This window comes from Molothrus ater, chromosome 25, assembly GCF_012460135.2.
Source record: "Molothrus ater isolate BHLD 08-10-18 breed brown headed cowbird chromosome 25, BPBGC_Mater_1.1, whole genome shotgun sequence".
Taxonomy (NCBI): Eukaryota; Metazoa; Chordata; class Aves; order Passeriformes; family Icteridae; genus Molothrus; species Molothrus ater.
In genome coordinates, this window is record NC_050502.2 from 6,112,506 (window position 1) to 6,131,985 (window position 19,480).

The following is a 19,480-nucleotide window of genomic DNA, read 5'->3' on the forward strand; positions in this document are numbered from 1 at the left end:
CATTTCCCCATTCCCATTCCGAATTCCCAATCCCATTCCCAGGGAAGGTGGATTTCTCCTTCCATGCAGGAATTGCAGCTGCAATTGGGAAATGTGCTGCGAGAGCAAAAAAAAAATATATATAAAAAAAAGCTGTTTTCATGTAAATGTCCCCAGTAATAAAAGTGAATGAAGAAAGCAACACATCCAAACAAGAAATAGTACATTTGTGCTAGAGAAGCAGAAATGACTCTAAAAAGAGAGCTTTATCAACAATTTCCAGCAGGCAGGGGCTGCTCTTTAATGCTCCTGGAGGAACAGCAGAGCTCCTGCTGGACCTGGGCTGTGCTGCCTCTGATCACAGGCTCCGAACCAGCCAGGCTCACTTGAAAACATGAAACTTGTTTGTTTTCTCAAGCAAACCCTGGGCTGCCTTTCTCTCCCCAGACCTGGTGTTTGGTGCTGTCTGTCCCGTTCTGCTGCATCCCCACTCTGGGGCTGCTGGAATCAGCCCAATCTCAGCCCCTGGCATGGCCAAACTCCCCTTAAAATCAAGGGCAAATAATCAAAGATGTGCCCTTAAAATCAAGGGCAAATAACAACAAATGTGCCCCATGCCGTGGGATGCGCTCTGCTCCAAAATAGACAAGATTTAAACATATTCATCAGTTGATTGCTAACGTGAAGGTCAGTGTTTCTCTTGCTTTCTTTGCCCTTTGGGTTGCAAACCCTCAGCTGAACTCGGTGTGAATCAGAAGGAGCAGCTCTCCCTTTCCCTGGAGGGGCAGAGGGCAGCCCGTGTGTCCTTGAGGCTCCCCACTCTCCCTCCCACTGTACCTGCACCTTCCCCATATTCCAATTATTTATTTCTCAGCCGCGACACCGAGCTGCTGCCGTGAAAGGCTCTGCACAAAGAAGAAAAGCAGAGAGGGTCACAGCCTGCTGCCCTTTGCCTTCAGAGCCCTGCAGAACCATTGATCCCAAATTTACTCCAGGCCTGCAGTCCCGGGGGATGCTCCGTGATGGATCCGCCCTGAACCCAGCAGGGTTTTACTGCCCTGCAGCAAGAGGCACCCAGCGGGTGTTTACAGCCACAACGGGCTGTAAAATCCATCGGGGGATGGAGGGAATGCTAAAGGCAGCATCATCAGACACGCAGGAAAAGCCTCCAGCCATCCCCACCTCAAACCGCAGCCCCTGACTGTCCCTAAATCCCACCTCAGCCCCTGACTGTCCCTAAATCCCAACATTTCACAGCAGCTCAGGGGCTGTGGCAGCGCCCAGGACTCTCCCTGCACATTGCCCCCCTCTCTCCCGGCACATTTGTGGTTTCCACATTTGTTTTTACTGCCTCGAGGAGGCATTTAGAGAAGCAACATAGCCCGGGCTTCTCACAGTATTTCTTGCCACCCAGGGATTTAAGATCTTACAAATGGACCAAAACCTGTGTTATTTTGACCTCTGAGGATTTTAAAAGCCTGCAGAAAAAGATGTTTATAGTAAAGAAAGCATGAACTTCTTGACTCGTGAGTGGAAAGGCAGGAGTCTGACACTGCCCTACCCCCAAAGCCAACAACACCCAGAACAGCAACTCCTCCAGCTCCACGCTCCAAGGAGAGCAGGGACAGGAAAACCATCAGGAGCTCACCAAAGAGCTGGGAATTTCGTGATATTTTTCGCCAAGATCATTTCAGGTAGAAAGTCATTATTGAATCTGATGAAAACGTGGTGAAACGGAGGAGGAATAGCTTCTGCCTCACTTGATGCTCATAATGGAGATAATACCCCTGGGAGAAGGTGTGGGGATGAATTATCTGCGGAATTCAGGATGAAAACCTCGTTTGGATGGGGTGCTGAGCAGCCTGCTCTGGCTGAAGGTGTCCCTGCTCATTGCAGAGCCCTTGAAGGCCCCTTCCAAGCCCAGCCAAGCCATGGTTCCTTGATTCCAGAGGCAGGATGGATTCCAGGCAGGGTGGATTCCATGGCTAAGGCTGCTCAGCACTCCCAGCCCCACTAACCCCACTTGATTCAGAGCTGAACCAAATGCAGTCGCTGCCCTCCGAAATTTCCAGTTGATTTTTCAAGGTGCCTGAACCCACATAAAAAAACCCAGAGTCATCCCCATCTCCTGAGCCAAGAAATGAGATTAAAGCAGCCCCCGAGCTCACCTGGCTCCGTTTCACATCCCCAGCATTTCCTGAACACCTGCCCTTCCCTCTCCAGCAGCCATAAAATTCTCTGCCAACTCCTGGCTTTTTTCTGACGTGACTTGCTCTGGCAGGCGCCAGATCCCCGGCCCAGGGAAGGGATGCTGGGACAAGAGAGGCCAATTTCATGCCATTAAGAGGTGGCAGGGACATTCCTGAGTGCTCAGAGCCACAGTCTGGAGGGACTTGGCAGCTCTGCCCCATCTCCAGCCCCAAACACAGCCCAGAGCTCTCCTCTGGCTTCCAGCTCTTCTCCTATTCCCTCGCACAAATTCCAATTAATAAGATTCCAAGTTCTGGCTATGAAAAATAATAAATGTGAAAGGGACCGTGGGGCATTTTGGGGAGCCTTTTCAGCACAGGTGAAGCAAAGGGGAATTACTCTCTGAGGCTGGAAAATCCTTGTTTAGGGAGAAAATAAATCCCAGCTCCTCCAACCACGGCAGCAAGTACAGTCCTGAACACCCCCATATTTCACATCATTGGGCAAAAAATCAGACTTTTTTTCTCAGACCTTTCAATTAAACAACTTCTTCAGCCAAACCAGAACCATCTGCCCTCTCCCACCTCTGCTGTGCCGTGGGGATCTGTGCTCCCAGGGTGATGGATTGACCAGGGAGCCAGCAGAGCCCCTGACCTCCCAACCTGCAGCTAAAACCAGACGAATCCTTGGGAAGGCGCCTGCAAATGGATGGTTTTCATCTGCTCAATAACAGCCTGGTGTCCTCTTGGCTTCTCCACAGGCTGATGCAACAGAGATTTTTCCTGGAGTGAGGCGGGGGCGATAACGAAGGATAAATCACCGGGGTGAGATAACCACCCATAAAATGAAGTCATCTAAGGACGGGTTCGGACATATATATTTCATTGTGAAAGACCTCCTTTATTCCCACTAATGGAACAAATTAAATCAGCCAAGCTGAATAAAACTCTCATGTCCCAAGACGTAACAAGGCACTTAAAAGTTCCGCGTTCCTCTGGTGGCGCGACCCAACGGCTCACGGGTGTCCCTTGGAAAAGTGCAGGAGCAAGGACAGAGTTCAGGAGTCCTGCAGGTGACAGGAGTGTGTTCCCATCATGAACAGAGTGCCAGCACTGTGCATTTCCCTGTGGCACTCCTGCAGGCAGCCCCTGGGATGGATTCCAGCCACGTCCAGCGCAGCTGCCCCTGGGACAGGGGTGACAACAGGACGGCAGTGACACCCCTTTTCCAGGAGAACTGGGGGTGATCTCATTCACACACCTCATGCTTCACCTCAGGGCACTGAAATAACCACACCTGGGCCCTTGCCTGCAGCACTGCAACACCTCCACACCTCCGAGCACACAAATTAAAACCTTATCACCAGTGAGCAGCTCAGCGCTGGGTGAAACCCAGGTACAGCGTCACTGTTCCAGCTTTTCCCTCGCCTCTACCACCCAGGAGCCCTCCCAGCCCGTGGGAAGGCAGGCAAGGCTGCAGGAACTGCATTTTTCCTCCAGCCAGCATAAACAGTGTGATGGAGCAATAATACCTTGATGGTGGCTGGCAGACAGAGCAGAGACATTTATTTATTCTTGATCACAAACAATGTCCTGCATTGACAAGCTGAATGAAGGGCACTTCACTGATTTATTAGACCTAATAAGAAACAGACCTCTCGGGATGAAATACAAGATTGATTTTTAGTGGTGAGCCTTGCTGCCATCCCAGGCTGAGCTCAGGCTGATGAGATGGAGCCAGGCGTGCACAGGGACACGGGGCTGACACAGCTCGGCTGGGGCAGGGGCACAAGTGGAGGATTGCCACGGGGAGGGGGAGAGGGAAGCACAGCAGGAACGGCCCTGCAGCTGCTCTGCTCTCCCCGCAATCCCCCTCTCTCCCACTGAGCCTGTGCATCCCAAGGGCACCGAACCACTGGGAAGTTTGAGGGCAGCTCCAGGGGAATTCACGGGAAACCTCTGGGCCAGGCCCTCCCCACGAGCCTGCCTTCCAGAGGAGCCCCTCTCGGCACAGCCAGGGCAATTTCCACATCAGGCTCGGCCCCTCCTGGGCACACCACATGAGCTGAGTTCCGTGGATGCCGTTTTCCATCAGGAAAAAGCCAACTAGCACAGCAGTGCTTAGCTTGAGGCCCTATTAATAGCAGTTCTAATTATATGGCTGCAAATTTAATTCATGGCAATGATTAGTGTCAAAATCAAAGGCATCACACATCAATATTGATAGAATTGTATGAAGCCCATAAACAGAACAAGCAAGCTGACACATCTCCCCCCAGCACTTAGTTGCTGTTAACTGTTGCATTAATGTCCCTTCTCATTTTGTTTGATGGAAATGGTTTTATTGGAGGAATCCCTGATCCTGAATGGTTGTGTCTCCAACACGGGCCCCTTTCCCCTTCCTCCCACAGCCAGGAGGCTGAGGAGCTTTGGAAGGAGAGCAGGAGGGAGAATTTCATCCCATGTACCTGTGCTTGAGCCACAGGGCCACAGCATCAGCAGCGTTTGCTTTTCACCCTCTCTGGGACAATTCCTGGGGAGCAGAAGCAGCAGGAGCTGGGGATGTGGCAGGAGCAGTGAGGTGAAGAGCTAAAGGCAGGAGGACACCAAGGGATAGATATCCCAATGTTTCCAGTGAGGAATCCTCACTGGGGAAGAGCCAAAGGCAGGAGGACACCTGGGGAAGGATATCCCAGTGTTTCCAGTGAGGAATCCTCACTGATGAAGAGCTAAAAGCAGGAGGACACCAAGGGATAGATATCCCAGTGTTTCCAGTGAGGAATCCTCACTGATGAAGAGCTAAAGGCAGGAGGACACCAAGGGATAGATATCCCAGTGTTTCCAGTGAGGAATCCTCACTGATGAAGAGCTAAAGGCAGGAGGACACCAAGGGATAGATATCCCAGTGTTTCCAGTGAGGAATCCTCACTGATGAAGAGCTAAAGGCAGGAGGACACCTGGGGAAGGATATCCCAGTGTTTCCAGTGAGGAATCCTCACTGGGGAAGAGCCAAAGGCAGGAGGACACCAAGGGATAGATATCCCAGTGTTTCCAGTGAGGAATCCTCACTGGGGGAGCACAGGCAAATGTGAAGGATTTTGGAGCCATCTCCCTGACTTTCCTCCAGCCACACAAAACTGCCTTCCCTGGCAGCCCAGATGGAGCCAGCAGCTTGTTTCCAAAGGAAATCAACAGCTGTGGGCGAGGGAATAGGTGTGACAAAGCTTTCAGACATTAATGGTGTGGGTAGATCTGAGACGGAGGAGGACGCGGAGGAGATCAGGTGGAGAAGGCTCTGCACCAATCCCTGGCACTTACAGGGGTGCTGAACGTTTCCACCATCATCTCACAGATAGGGAAAGGGAGATGAGGAGAGTCCTGAGCATCCTGAGCACTCCCTGACTTCCAGACAGGTCTGGTTATCTTGGAACAGGCACAAAATGCAGAGACAACCTGTTAACGTCCCTCCTCTGCAGCCAGAGCCCCTCAGCTCCGTGCAGAGCTGCTTCCTCCGCCTCACCTGGGCTCCCTCAGGCCATGGAAAAGATAATCCCACGTGTCAAAGGAGGGAAAACCTGCTAAAGGTGCAGACAGAGCTGGGAAAGAGAGAACAGCATCCTCAGCCCCACACCAGGGATTGTTCCAGTTATTTCCAGGGGGATGGATCCCACCAGCTGCAGGCAGCTCTGCTGTTAAATAAGGGCAGATGCCATGAGAACCTGACTGTAGTGGATGTCTGGGATGAATTTACTTCAGTGATGGGCCAATTTTCATCCAACAGATGAAGGATTGCAGGTGAAGGATTCCACAGGCCTCCCTCTGGACAGCGGAGCAGGGATAGATTAACTTTGCATCAGCAAGCATTCAGTGCACACCAGCACCAGGAATTAAACCCTGCTGGAGAGGCTGCTGCTCCTGTAATCCTCCATAATTCATGGAACAAGCCCGTAAATACCTCGTGTGCAGGCACAGGCTCTTGGCTGCTGCTGCCTCTGGAAGAGGAGCCTCCCCTGTCCCCAAACGCTGCCCACAGTGAGCACTGGGCTGCATCCCCTGCTGCATCCCCTGCTGCATCCCCTGCTGCATCCCCTGCTGCATCCCCTGCTGCATCCCCTGCTGCATCCTCTGCTGCATCCCCTGCTGCATCCCCTGCTGCATCCCCTGCTGCATCTCCTGCTGCATCCCCTGCTGCATCCCTGGCTCATCCCCTCCTGCATCCCCAGCTCCGTGCTTGGCACAGGCATTTGGGACGTGCTGAGGGCTCCTCTTCTTCCATTTAGCTGAGAACCCCCGGCTCTCCCCTGTGCCACGGCACGGGGAGCAGGCGAGTGGAGGGCTCTGCTCTACAAGCTCCCTCTCCCCCACGTTCAAAATTGCCCCACTGACACTCGAGAGGCACCAGGGAGGCACCTAATTTACTACTACTCAGCATTTGTAAAGTGCTGAATGAATATTAATGAACTGATGTAATTAAAATGATGCAGACATTCAAGTGTAGTATCTGCCTGTCCTTGTATCTTCCTGGATAGATGATGAAGAAATTCCCTGCTGCTTAAGGACTCAAAAAATTAACAGCCTGCTGTTGATTACATTTGTTAACTCTTTCCCTGGCGTGGAGGAGCAGGGGCTGCATTTAACAGGTTCACCTAATGCTGTCATTTAGAGCTGAGGTTAATTGGAAGGGTCTCAGCTTGCCAGAGCAGCAGCTCCAGGGCTGTTTTTGCTGGAGCTGGATCAGACCCACTGCTGAGCTGGCTCCCAGCTGCAGCTCCAGCTCCAGAGGCCAACAAGGGCTCTCACACACCTCTGCTTACACCCCAAGGCCACTTCCAAACTTATTTTAAAAGCAGAACTCATCTGAGAGTTCCCTTCCAACTCAGAATGTTCTGGGATTTTGTGACTCAGAAGCAGTGAAATCCCAGATGGGCTCCAAAGGCCTAAAAGTCATTCAAGGTCAGGTTGGACAGGGCTTGAAGCAACCTGGGCCAGTGGAAGGTGTCCTTGCCCATGTCCCTTCCAACCCAGAAATGTTCTGTGACTCTCACCTGAGCCCCAGCAACCCCCCCTCGGTGTTTGTGGTGCAGAGGACAAGGAATGTTCCAGGGCTGATCAATCATCCAGCAGGAGGGAAGAGGCAGGGGAAGCAGCCGGACGCTGCCCTGAGGCTTGGTTCCAAAAGCAGCCACGTTAACCCATTCCTGTCTCTCCATGACCCAAATCCTGCCAGCACCAGCAAGGGCTTTGCAACTCCCAGTCTTCTCCAGCAGTTGCAGAAGGATTGCTGGGAAACAAAACCATTGCAAGATTTCCATCTGACCTCCTTTAGTTCCTTTCCCAGGACCGTCCTGCAGCATCTTCAACTTCACCTTTCCCAAAAATGGCACTCCAAACCAAACCAAACCACACCAACAACGCTGAGAGCTCAGCTCTGCCTCTCCAACACGAGGCTGTGACCCACACCCTGCCATTCCCACTCCTGCTTCCCTCCCAGTTTCCCACTGGGAAACACCCGTGAGGCGCAGCAGCAGCAGTGAGGCACACCAGAGCATCCCGAGACACAAACCCTGGCCCGCATCCCGAGAGACACCAACCCCAGAGCAGCTCCTGGCCCTCCACAGCCACGCACAGGGCTCACCTTCTTCAGCCTGCCTGTCTTGGTGCCCACGAAGACCACGCTGTAGCCATTGTAGACGTAGGAAGCCACGGAGGTCATGCGGTCGCGGCTGGAGGTGAAGAGCGTCACCCCCTCCACGGGCACCGAGCCCCCCAGGGGCTGGTTGATGTCCAGCCCACAGAAGTTGTCATCGATGGGGACTGGCTGGAAAGACAAGGTTTGGGGCGGCTGTGAGTGACACAGAGCCCAGGGCAGCCCCACATAACTCGGGGTGGTGTGGAGGGAGCTGGCGGTGCTGGCAGCAGGGTGGGGGCCACCGATGTGCCACCCCCTGCCAGCTCCAGCCACCTTCCCCAGGGCTCCTGCAGCTTCCAGAGCCCTGGGCTGGGAGTGACAAAGACTCCCAGGAAGCTCCACACTTTACTCTGCCTTAACACCACCCCTTCCCTCATGTCATTCCACTGCAGGACAGAGCGTGGATTAAAGGGGAAGAGTGCTCTGAATTTGGGGAAACTAAGGCACAGACGGGCTGATCCTGCTCTGCAAACTGGTGTTCCATTGGGGCAGGGACTGAACCCGGCCCTCGAGGGCCCCCACAGCCCACACCCAGCGCACCCTTACCGCTTTGGTGCACTGCACATCCTTGCCCAGCAGCCAGTTGAGCTCCAGGTTGCCCTCGCCCTGGTAGCAGGACTGCAGGCGCTCCTTGATGTGGGCGTTGACGGTGCGGATGGGGAAGGCGCAGAGCGCCGAGTCGTCGGGCGGCTGGTGGTACTGCTTCTGCCCCTTGGAGAAGATGGCAAAGAGCACGTCCTCCTGCGCCGTGATGTTGAGGGCCCTGGCCAGCACCTCCCCGGGCTTGGCCAGGTAGGCGGCCTGCAGCAGGCGGTACTCGGTGTCACCCCGGACGCAGCCGAAGGGCAGGGACACGTACGAGTGGAACTTGGGGTCATCCTTGCACAGGCGGACGATGCGCGAGGTGTAGAAGAGGTCACTGGCGGAGTTGATGGAGACGCCCTCGGGGGTCTCCGGCTGCACCGTCAGGAAATACACAAAGTTCCCGCTGGCGAAGCCGTAGATGTAAAAAATGTCAAAGTGTGAAACCAGGGCCAGCGTGTCCGAGGGGATTTTGATGAGGGACGAAACAAAGTCGCTGTGGAGCTCGTAATCCAACATCGCCGACGACTCCGGGTCCCGGGGCAGCTTGCGGCTGGACAGGGTGGGGAAATAATCCTGCTTGCCATCCACGGCCGTGCCGATGAAGAGCTTGCCGTCCTCGCCCTCGGAGCGCACGATCACGCCGTACATGGTGCCCGTCTTGTTGACACTGGACAGGTAATGCTCCTTCTTGTGCGAGGGCTCCACCAGGATGAAGAGGTCGTCGAGGCGCAGCAGCTTGCAGACGCCCTGGTAGAGGCTGCCGCAGGCCAGCAGCCGGTTCTCGGAGTAGTCGATGATGAGCAGCTTGTTGACGTTGTTGGTGAGCGTCAGGACCTCGCTGCAGGGCTGCACGATGAGGGGAGGGTAGCAGGATTTGTTGTCCTCCTCGGGGCCGGTTTTGTGAGCCACCAGGATGGTCAGGTTCCCCGAGAGCTTGTAGACCCTGTTGATGGCCCCCACGTAGACGGCGCCGGTGCCCCGGTGCACCGTCAGGTGGTTGAACGTCCAGTCCCGGTTCTCCGAGTGGAAAGTGTTGAAGGAGGCATTGCTGGACACGTCCCGGGACAGCGATGCCAGGAGGAGGCAGAGCAGAGCCACGGAGCAGCCGTCAGAGTCCAGTAGCCGAGGCCGGGTCCTCCTCTGATCCATCCTGGGAAAGGAGAGCTCCGTGTCCCCTGCGCGTGTCCTGAGCCCCAGCAATGTCCCTCACATGGTTCTGTGGAGAGAAGAACCACCCAGAGCCAAGGATTAGATCCCGTGTGCCCTGCAGATAAAATTCAAAGGAGGCTTTCTAATTACACAGTCCTTGAGATAAAGGGAGGATGTCTCGAAGCACAGCGAGAATTAAGCGAGTCCATAACTTAGTGGAGAGCAGCTCAGGCTTGATGCTTTGCCACTTGTTTCAGCCCCTGCATCTTAATTTGTGGTGGGGTTTGGCTGCTTAGAACATGCTCTGCTCAGACAGGGAGGGGAGAATCAGCTCCAGCCCAAGACAAAGCCTGCATCTCACAGCCCCAGCCACCCATCTGCAATCTTGGCTGAGAGGATGTCTCCTGCAGGGTGCTTTGCTGGAAGCAGCAGAGGAAATAAGAGCTGTTCTTTACCTTGAAACCCTCTCTGATTTAATTTGGGAATCTGAGGAAGAAGCCTCGTGCAGGCAAGCTCATTGAGCACACACTGAAGGCGTTGACATCTCCCCTCAAAGCCTCCCCAGAGCCAGAAGTGCCTCTCAAGCAGGTGCTTTTTAGGCAGGAGCTCCTTCACAAGGTACTTTCCTGCCAAAAAGCAGCTGCCACCAAGGTGGGAGCACATGGTTCGATCAGCCACCAAACCCTGCCAGCAGGAGAGACACCTCCAGTCTAGAGCAGCTGGCTTGGCCCGACCACGGAGGTGTCTGAGTGCGAGAAAACCACCACAAAGTTCTCCTTTATCCCCAATTACGCATTCCTGACGTGCTCCAGGCTGGGCAGGCAAAGGAACTCTCCAGAGAACCCTCCCTCACCTCGGGGTAATGCTGGGCAGAGGCTGAGGATGAGGCACCACCGTGCACCCATCACACCCCACACACCCCCCAGGAACCCTGCCCTCTGCAGCTCCGAGCCCCCGCTGCTGCTCCTGGTTTGGTTTAATTTGAATTTCCAACAATTCCCAGCCCCGCAGGGGCGCTCTGAGCTGCGGGTGTCCCTCTCTCTTTAGCCTTGTTCCTGCCAGGAGCCGGGGACGGCTGTTCCTGAGAGGTGACAAAGGAGCTCTGTCCCTGCGCTGTGCCACTGACAGGAGACACGACAGGAGAGGCAGCCCTGATGGCTTTCTCATTCTGCTCAGGGACACATTTCCCCAGCTGCTTCCCTCTCGCTGCCAGGCCCGCCATCCCCACCTTGGCAGTTTGTCTGTCCTGGGGAGGACACGGGCCCTGCCGCCCTCTCGGTGTGACACAGACACACTTGATGGAAAATCCTTTCCTTGGGATTGTTCCTCCTGAGAAGCTGAGAGGCCTCAGGAACAAAATGTAACCAATGGTTATCTGCTGCTGTGGAATGCAACAGGTGCATCTGGGATTGGGCTCATGTGGTTGTTTCTAATTCATGGCCAATCACAGCCCAACTGGCTCGGACTCTCTGTCCAAGACAGAAACCTTTGTTATTATTCTTCTTCTATTCTTAGCCAGCCTTCTGATGAAATCCTTTCTTCTATTCTTTTAGTATAGTTTTAATATAATATATGAAATAATAAATTAAAAATATTATTTTTATTTCATTTTAAAATATATATATTTATATATATTTATATATATATATATTTATATATTAATATATTATATTTTTATAATATATATTTTTATTATTTTAAATGTATTATTTATTTAAAATAAATAAATAATATATTTTAAAAAATAATAAATCAGCCTTCTGAAACATGGAGTCAGACCCTCGTCTCTTCCCTCACCCTGGGACCCCAGGTGTGCTGGGCTCAGAGCAGCTGCTCCTGCTGCCCTCCCCACACCCCCAGCAGCACCAGGCTCTTCCCTCTCCGTCTGAGTGAGCACCCCAGCACCGTTCCCTGATCCTTCCAGCATCTTTCCAAATGGCACAGACCAAAGGGCTCCCGGGATCTGGGAGTGTCCCCTCTGTGCTGGTGACACATGCGGGCACTGATGCCTGAGCGTGGGGGTCCCAGAGCAGCTTTATCTGCATGCCCCAAGTCCTGGACATGCTCTGGTTCAAGGGGAGCCCCAAGAGGGAGAGACCCTGCAGAGAGCAGTGAGGGCCTGCTGGAGAGCCCTGCACACACCATTTTCCTGCTTCAAGTTCTTAAAAAGTTGTTCCATTGCAAAGTGGCACAGGGACAGAGCAGGCTAGAAATGAATGCACTGAAATAATTGAACTTTACACACATCTGGGTGTGTGGTTCCACAGCAGTTTTAGGTCTTTTTCAGCCACGTTTCCATCCCAAACCCAGCAGAGCTGTCAGCTGTGAGCCAGCCCCTGGCTCTGCCTCACAGGGAAGGTTTGGCAGGGCACTTGTGAGCAGCCACTGCCAGCGGCAGAGAGATCATCCAGGAAGGAGAATCTGCCTCTCAGCCATGATCTGAGCATGGCAGAGTGGCCATGAACTGCCATCCCCTCCCTGTGTCACCCCGGGGCCATGATCTCAGCATGGCAGAGTGGCCATGAGCTGCCATCTCCTCCCTGGATCTGTGTCACCCTGGGGCAGCTCCTGTCCCCAGGGCTGGGGGACAAGGGCAGGGTGCAGGGCTGAGCAGGGCAGACACCAAAGCCACAGGAACTCGCTCCCTGTGGGGCTCAGCTGGGATTTTGGGGAGGAATTCTTGGCTCAGGAGAGGCTGGCAGAGGTTGCCAGCTGTGGCTGCCACATCCCTGAAGTGCCCAAGGCCAGGCTGGACGGGGCTTGGAGCACCCTGGGCTGGTGGGAGGTGTCCCTGCTCATGCCAGGGGGTGGCCCTGGATGGGCTTCAAGGTCCCTTCCAACCCAAACCAGTCTGGGATTTCTACTGGATTAAATGGCCCTGGATGGGCTTCAAGGCCCCTTCCAACCCAAACCACCCCTGTGGAGGAGGGCAAACACCTGGGGAGTTAAACACCAGCAGAATGGGTGATTTTAACTCTCACCCTTAATACCATTTGATCATTAATTTTCCCTCTCTTTCTTTCTTTCTTTTCTTTTTTTTTTTCTTTCTGAAGAGAGTTTTAAAATACAGCCTCAGAAGCAATCTGCAGCTATTAGTAACGCAAGGTGAAAGAGAGAGTAAATTCAGGGACACAATATAAACCCAAGCAGCTGAAAGGCCTCAATTAGGCTGAAAGGAGTTATCTGGTATTTAAATAATTATTAGATTGAAGGAATAATCACAGGTCTGAGCCGATTTTTTCCCCCACTGTCATCCTAATGGAGACTATAATATTATTATTCAAATGCCCATGATTCTCATTGAGGGGGGAAGAAAAAAGGGCTCATTTAATCTCCATGTGACAGGGCTTCAGGAGGCACCATTAGTCATTTCTCTCATTTCAGCTGTCACTCACTCACGGGCACCACAGTTTGTCATTAGTGGCATTTTGTGCAGACCCCCCCCCCCCCCCCAAAAAAAAAAAAGAAAAAAAAGGAAAATTAAAGCCAAAACAACAAGAGAATCTCCTGTGGCCAATGACGGCTCAAAGGCACAATTCTGATGTCACCAGTGTGGCAGCTGTGTTTGCCTGGTGCTGAGGGGGCTCTTCTTTGGGGGTGGGCTGATTTACACTGGGCCCTCACCCATCGCCCCTGCTCCCTCAGCTCCTGCTTTTGGGATATTTCACCCCTCTGGGTGTGCCCCAGCACCTCCAGGGCACAGCAAACACCCCCAGTGCCTCGCTGACCCCAGAACCTGCACTGACCCCACACCCTCACCCATCCCCTCACCCTCCCAGCCCCACCAGCTTTTCCCTGCCTGTCCTTTTTCTGTCCCCATGCCTCCCCCTGCCCAGAGGCCACCCGGCTCCCCAGGCACTCACGGGGAGGAGCAGATTGGGCCATAAATCCCACGCTGGCTTTGTGGGGGCTGTGATCCTGACCAGACCCTCCTGAGGAATGACAGAGCCAGCCAGGAGGGGCGGGGGGGCTGGGGTTGCTCTGGAAGCTGGGGGCGCTTCTGCCCCTTTTCGCTGTTGACAGCCCCACAAGGTTCATGGCTGGGAGCAGGGACAGTGACACTGCCCAAAGGGTCAGGAGGCTGTCACAGCCCCCCAGCACTGCCCAAAGGGTCAGGAGGCTGTCACAGCCCCCCAGCACTGCCCAAAGGGTCAGGAGGCTGTCACAGCCCCCCAGCACTGCCCCAAGGCTGTCACACCCTCAGGACTGCCCAAAGGCTGTCACAGCCCCCCCAGCACTGACCCAAGGCTGTCACAGCCCCCAGCACTGCCCCAAGGGTCACCAGGCTGTCACAGCCCCCCAGCACTGCCCCAAGGCTGTCACACCCTCAGCACTGCCCAAAGGCTGTCACACCCTCAGCACTGCCCAAAGGGTCACCAGGCTGTGACACCCCCAGCACTGCCCCAAGGCTGTCACAGCCCCCCAGCACTGCCCCAAGGCTGTCACAGCCCCCAGCACTGCCCACAGCGGTCACCAGGCTGTCACAGCCCCCAGCACTGCCCTCCCTGGGGGTCCCCAGGCTGTGACACCCCCTTCACTGCCCCAAGGGTCCCCAGGCTGTCACAGCCCCCCAGCACTGCCCCAAGGCTGTCACAGCCCCCCAGCACTGCCCCAAGGGTCACCAGGTTGTGACACCCCAGCACTGCCCCAAGGCTGTCACAGCCCCCAGCACTGCCCCAAGGGTCACCAGCAGGGCAGGCTGCACATGACAAACCCTCAGGCAGGACAAACTCTCTGGCACAGCCCTCTGGCACCAGCCTGAGCCTTTCCCCTCCTGCCGGCTCCGTACCAGGTCTGGGAGTGAAGGCAAAGCCCCGAGTTTGGCCATTTCCCTGCAGCAAGAGGGATCACGGATGCTGGGCCCTCACCTCTCCTGCAGCTCGTTGGGAATTTTCCTGTGAAACCTTTCCAGGCACTGGAGCTGCTGCAGTGATTGATCCCCTCCAAGGAGTGACACTCAGCACACATTTGTCAGCTGTGGAGGAAGACCTTACCATGATTAATCTACTTTGGGTTTAACTAGGCAAAAAGTCCGAGCCAAAGTGTCTGATGGAAGCTTCTCCAAGCCCTGGGATGTTTCCAGCGTGGATCAGAGGTCTGGATGCTCAGTGCTGCCTCTTTGGCCAGGCCACCCCAGCCAGAGGAGCCCCCCAGCACCAAGAGCCTGATCCCAAGGGAAGTTACTGGCACCTTGGTGTGAAAAATTGAAATTCTGTAACACAGAGCCATGAGGATGGCTCCCACCACCTCTTCCTGGCCTTTTTTATTTACTGTTTGGACTCCATCAACAGTAAGAACAGGCTGTAAATCACCAGTGAGGATTCTGGCGAGGTTTCTCCCGAGGTTTCCCCGCAGGGATGACAAATAACAAGATTTCCCTAAAACACAACCTGAACCCTTTGGACCAAACTCCAGCCCTCCTGTCCCTGCTCTGTGCTGGCAGCCAGGGCAGGACCCGTGCCAGGAGCTGTGTCCCCCCTTCCCAGGGCTGCTCCTTCCCAGGGATGGCATCCACAGCCTTCTGAGAAAGAGTTAAGAGGGCAAAGCACAGCATTGTGATTATTGCTTCCTCCAGGCCTGGGACAAGGAAGAGGAGGGGAAGAACAGAGCCCAGCCACGAAAAGGCATTTCCCTGATAACAAACAACATCACAGGAATTATGCACAAAATTTGTCCGGAGCCCAGATATTTGTTTATACAGCACACACTGTGCAGAGCTCTCCCCTCCACCTCCCTCCTGTGCACACACATCCCAACGGGTCCAGAGGAACACGAAACCCAGGGGGGGCCCTGCCCTGAGCCCCAGGTTTGGAGCTGCAGATGCAGCACAAGGACACAGCACAGCCAGTGCCACCCCTGGCGCTGTCCCAGGTTTGCTGCACAAGCCTGGACAAGCCTGGACATCTGACCTCATCATCCACACCTGACACAAGCCTGGACAAGCTGTGACCCTCAGTCCCCATCCCCGGGGGACCCAGCTCTGTAGGAGCGCTGGGGGTGGCACGGTGGGGACGGATGGAGATGGGAGATCTCTGAGGCCAGGGCGTGGAACCTGGGGTTATTGCAAAGGGCCAAGTGCAGGGGCCTTTTGGGATTTGGGGTTTATTGCAAAGGGCCTGGGGGCAGGGGCCTTTTGGGATTTGGGGTTATTGCAAAGGGCCTGGGTGCAGGGGCCTTTTGGGATTTGGGGTTTATTGCAAAGGGCCTGGGGCAGGGCCCTGCTGGGAGCTGCCAGGCACAGCTCGGAGCAGGCCCGAGAGAAGAGAGGGGAGAGAGGGTGAGAGGGTGAGAGAGTAAAAGGGTAAGAGAGCAAGAGTGTAAGAGAGTAAAAGGGGTAAGGGAGTAAAAGGGGTAAGAGAGCGAAGTTCCCGTTCCAATACAATAAATCTTCTTCTGTGTTGAATATTCTGATTCTCACTGACCAATCTAGTACAACATACAAATCCTATAGCATTTCCATACAGCCTATAAGAATCATTACATTACCATACTGTGGTACATTTTAAACCCTAAAAACTCCTCTTTGGGCCCTTCTGCCAAGCTGTAGGGTCTGCTGGGACCCTTGGGCCTGTCTGCAAGCAGAGGGTGTTGTTCCATCAGAAGGGGATCACCTTCAGCAGCCACACCATTGTTTTCCAGTTGTTCAGGAACTGAGGGATCTCAAAGCTTGCTTTCATTTCAATCTCACTGATAGTTTCCATATTCTCAAACTCCTTTGCCAGGCAATCCTATTGATAAGGCTTTCCTGGTTCATCTTCCCCATCACAGAGCAGCACCAGAGCTGTGGCTGTCACCCAGCTGTGCCCTACAGCTGGAGCCATTTAACGCAGCAACCCCACAGGGCTTCAGGGAAATGCACAGCCCAGCCTGGACGCACCAGACACCTTCTCCTGTCCCCATGCTTGGCACCTGCCCTCTGAGAAACCACAGCTGGCAGCCTCTGAGTGCTCTGCTGTGGAACAGCTCATCAATGACCTGCCTTGGACAGGCCAAAAATCTGTCTGCGTTTGGAAAGACAGGTTCCTGCTAAGAGAGGCAGGAGCCTCCCCTGAAACGGAGAAAATGAACCCCTCCCTGACCTCCCAATTGCTATAAATTTTAAATTAAGGGCCTCTCAGGCAACAAAAATTATGGGAGCAGGGAATAACAGTTCTTTACAAGGGAAGAAAAGAAAAGGATAAAATAAACAATGCAGCAAACCAAAGCAACAGTGCCAGAGTCAGAACCCAGCCTGACACCCTGTGGGTCAGGGTGTTGGTATCAGTCCCATTGGAATTGTGGCTCAGCCCTCCTGCAGTGCCAGGGGTGGCTCTGCTGGAGCAGGGATCCTGGGGAAAGGGTGTGTGATCCTCTGCAGATCCAGGGGAGAAGAGGAGCTGCTGTTCCTCTGGGGAATCCAGTGCAGAGGTGGCCAGGGAGGGCTTCACTCCCCAGGCAGCCCCCAGGCTCCAGCGTGACACGGAGCAGAGCGGGGCCTGCCCGCCCTGGCTGCCTTGAAGTCTGACACCAAGGGGAAATTTAACACTTCTGAGGTTTCATGGCTGGTTTAGTCAAGGTTTGGGGAGGCTGGGGTTCGGCCAGACCTGTGTAAACAGGTCACTGGTGCTGGATGATGTTGAAAGAGCAAAGTTGGATGGAGAGCTGTGATGTGTAACAGCCTCCTGCTGCAGGCCCAGCTGTTAGAGCCATCACTGCAGTGCTGGTCTCTAAAGAGTCCTCGAGGACCCCCAGAAACAGAATCCACAGCCCCTCCAGGCAATCTAGGTCAGTTTTATGTGCCTCAGAAAGTGCTTTTTCTGGTTTCCTACCTGAGTCCTGACGGACTGAGCTTTGCCCACCTCTCCACCGGTGCACCTGAGCGTCCTTTGATTATTCATGGGCTTCGTTCCCAACAAAATGGAATTTAATGGCTGCTGACCTTCGGTGCAAGCAGATTAAACGAGGAAATGATTTGCCCAAGGCTAAGCAAAAGGTCCCAGTGGCGAGGCAGGGAGTTTTATCTGCCGAGCCCCAGCGCAGCCCCGTGTCCCCAGGTGACATCCAGCTGCAGTTTATTACCAGAGAATGTTACAGAGCAGCACGAGGGAGGATCACAGCGAGCTGCAGGAGGAAAACAAGCAGCAGCTTCTGCTGGCCTCACTCCAAGCACACCACAGGCAAGTGAAGAGCCCCAGCTCCAAATTAAACGGGTCCCCAGGCACTCCATTAAACGGAGACGCTGCAGCAGAGCTCCTGGGCTGCGCCAGCCAGCGCTGGGTGAGATCCTGGCTGCACTCACACGGCAGGGCAGGACATGGGCCACTGGCCACAGCCGCTGCTCGGGGCTGGGTGTCCCCAAAACAGCCCTGGGTCGCTCTCAGCCAGCGGGGCTGGGGCTGTGGGGACCTCTGGGCATGGTTGGTGGAGCTCCCTGACCCTCCAGAATGGGTTTATCTCCCTGTATCAGCACCAAGCTGGGTTTATCTCCCTGTATCAGCACCAAGCTGGGTTTATCTCCTGGGATCAGCACCAAGCCAGGTTTATCTCCCAGGATCAGCACCAAGCTGGGTTTATCTCCCAGGATCAGCACCCAGCCGGGTTTATCTCCCAGGATCAGCACCAGCCCAGGTTTATCTCCCTGTATCAGCACCCAGCCGGGTTTATCTCCCAGGATCAGCACCAAGACAGGTTTATCTCCCAGGATCAGCACCAAGCTGGGTTTATCTCCTGGGATCAGCACCAGCCCAGGTTTATCTCCCAGGATCAGCACCAAACTGGGTTTATTTCCTGAGATCAGCACCAAACTGGGCTTATCTCCTGAGATCAGCACCTATCAGGGTTTATCTCCCAGGACCAGCACCCAGCCGGGTTTATCTCCTGGGATCAGCACCAAGCTGATCTGGGGTCTGGGGGCTCCCAGGGGGGCAGGTGCCCCCAGCCTCATGGCCTGAGGTCCAGGCAAGGACCCCAAAGCCTGGAGCCGCCTCCCCCCCGTGCCACCATCAGCTGAGCATCAGCTCCTCTCCCAGAGCGTTGGGACATCAATGTCTGCTTGAGAAAGTGGCTCCTTCACACTCGTGTGCTCCCTGCTCCTCTGCCCTGCTTTTCAATTTCAGAGCTCTGGCAGGTCTCTGATTAATTCAAGCCTGTTTAATAACCCTTCTGTTTAGATGAAACGAGCTGTCTTGTTTTCTTTATTTTTAACACTAACTCTCGTTTCTTTGCTAAGGATCTCTGTCATTTAAAAACTTCTCTCTCTCCAGCCAAGCTGAGACTGAGATGGAGAAAGCAGCTGCTGACGTCCACATCTGACATCAGCCACAAGGTCTGAGGCTAAAGAGGGGCTGGACACTTTGATGGATGAGATATCCCAAAAGCCTGAGCAAAACCAGGAGCTCCAGAGATCCCTGTGCAGCTCAGAGCAGGGCACAAACAGCGGCACTGTGGGGACAATGGGGGTGACAGGAGGGGAGGTTTGGGAGCTGCAGCACCCACCCAGGAAGGGTCACTGTGTTTCTGCCTGTGGGGGTGGAAAATACCCCATAAAAGCCCCTGGAAGCTGCTCGGACTGTGTCCCCCACTGTGCCCCACACCGTGCCCCTGGCGTGGCAATTGATTGGCCATGGGCTGCTGCAGCTGCTCCAGCCCTGCATCACTGCCCTGCTTCTTCTTATCATGATAAGAACCATCGAGGCAGTTAGGAAAGCACCCACAGCCTCTCCCTGCTCTGTGACACCTTCCCCTGTCCCCTGCTCTGCTGTCACATCCCCAGCCCATGGCTCCTGAGGCCACTGCCCAGCCTGGCCTTTTCCCTGCCAGCCCTGCCCATCCCACCCAGAGCCCCGGGAGCAGCAATTCCCAGGAATTCCCTCAGGACACCCTCTGCTGCCTCCTGCCTCCCTGCAGCTCA

At 54.5% G+C, this 19,480-nt stretch overlaps 1 protein-coding gene across 1 annotated transcript in view; it reads right to left on the reverse strand.

Moving 5' to 3' along the window:
* The window catches only part of PLXNA2 (plexin A2), a 171,537-nt gene that overhangs the window by 142,244 nt on the left and 9,813 nt on the right, over positions 1-19,480 (reverse strand). The window contains exons 2-3 of the mRNA XM_054517302.1: positions 8,404-9,658; positions 7,804-7,986 (exon numbers count right to left, since the gene is read on the reverse strand). Coding sequence (XP_054373277.1) covers positions 7,804-7,986; positions 8,404-9,591 — 1,371 coding nt within the window. The 5' untranslated portion in view covers positions 9,592-9,658. The remainder of the gene's footprint in view (positions 1-7,803; positions 7,987-8,403; positions 9,659-19,480) is intronic.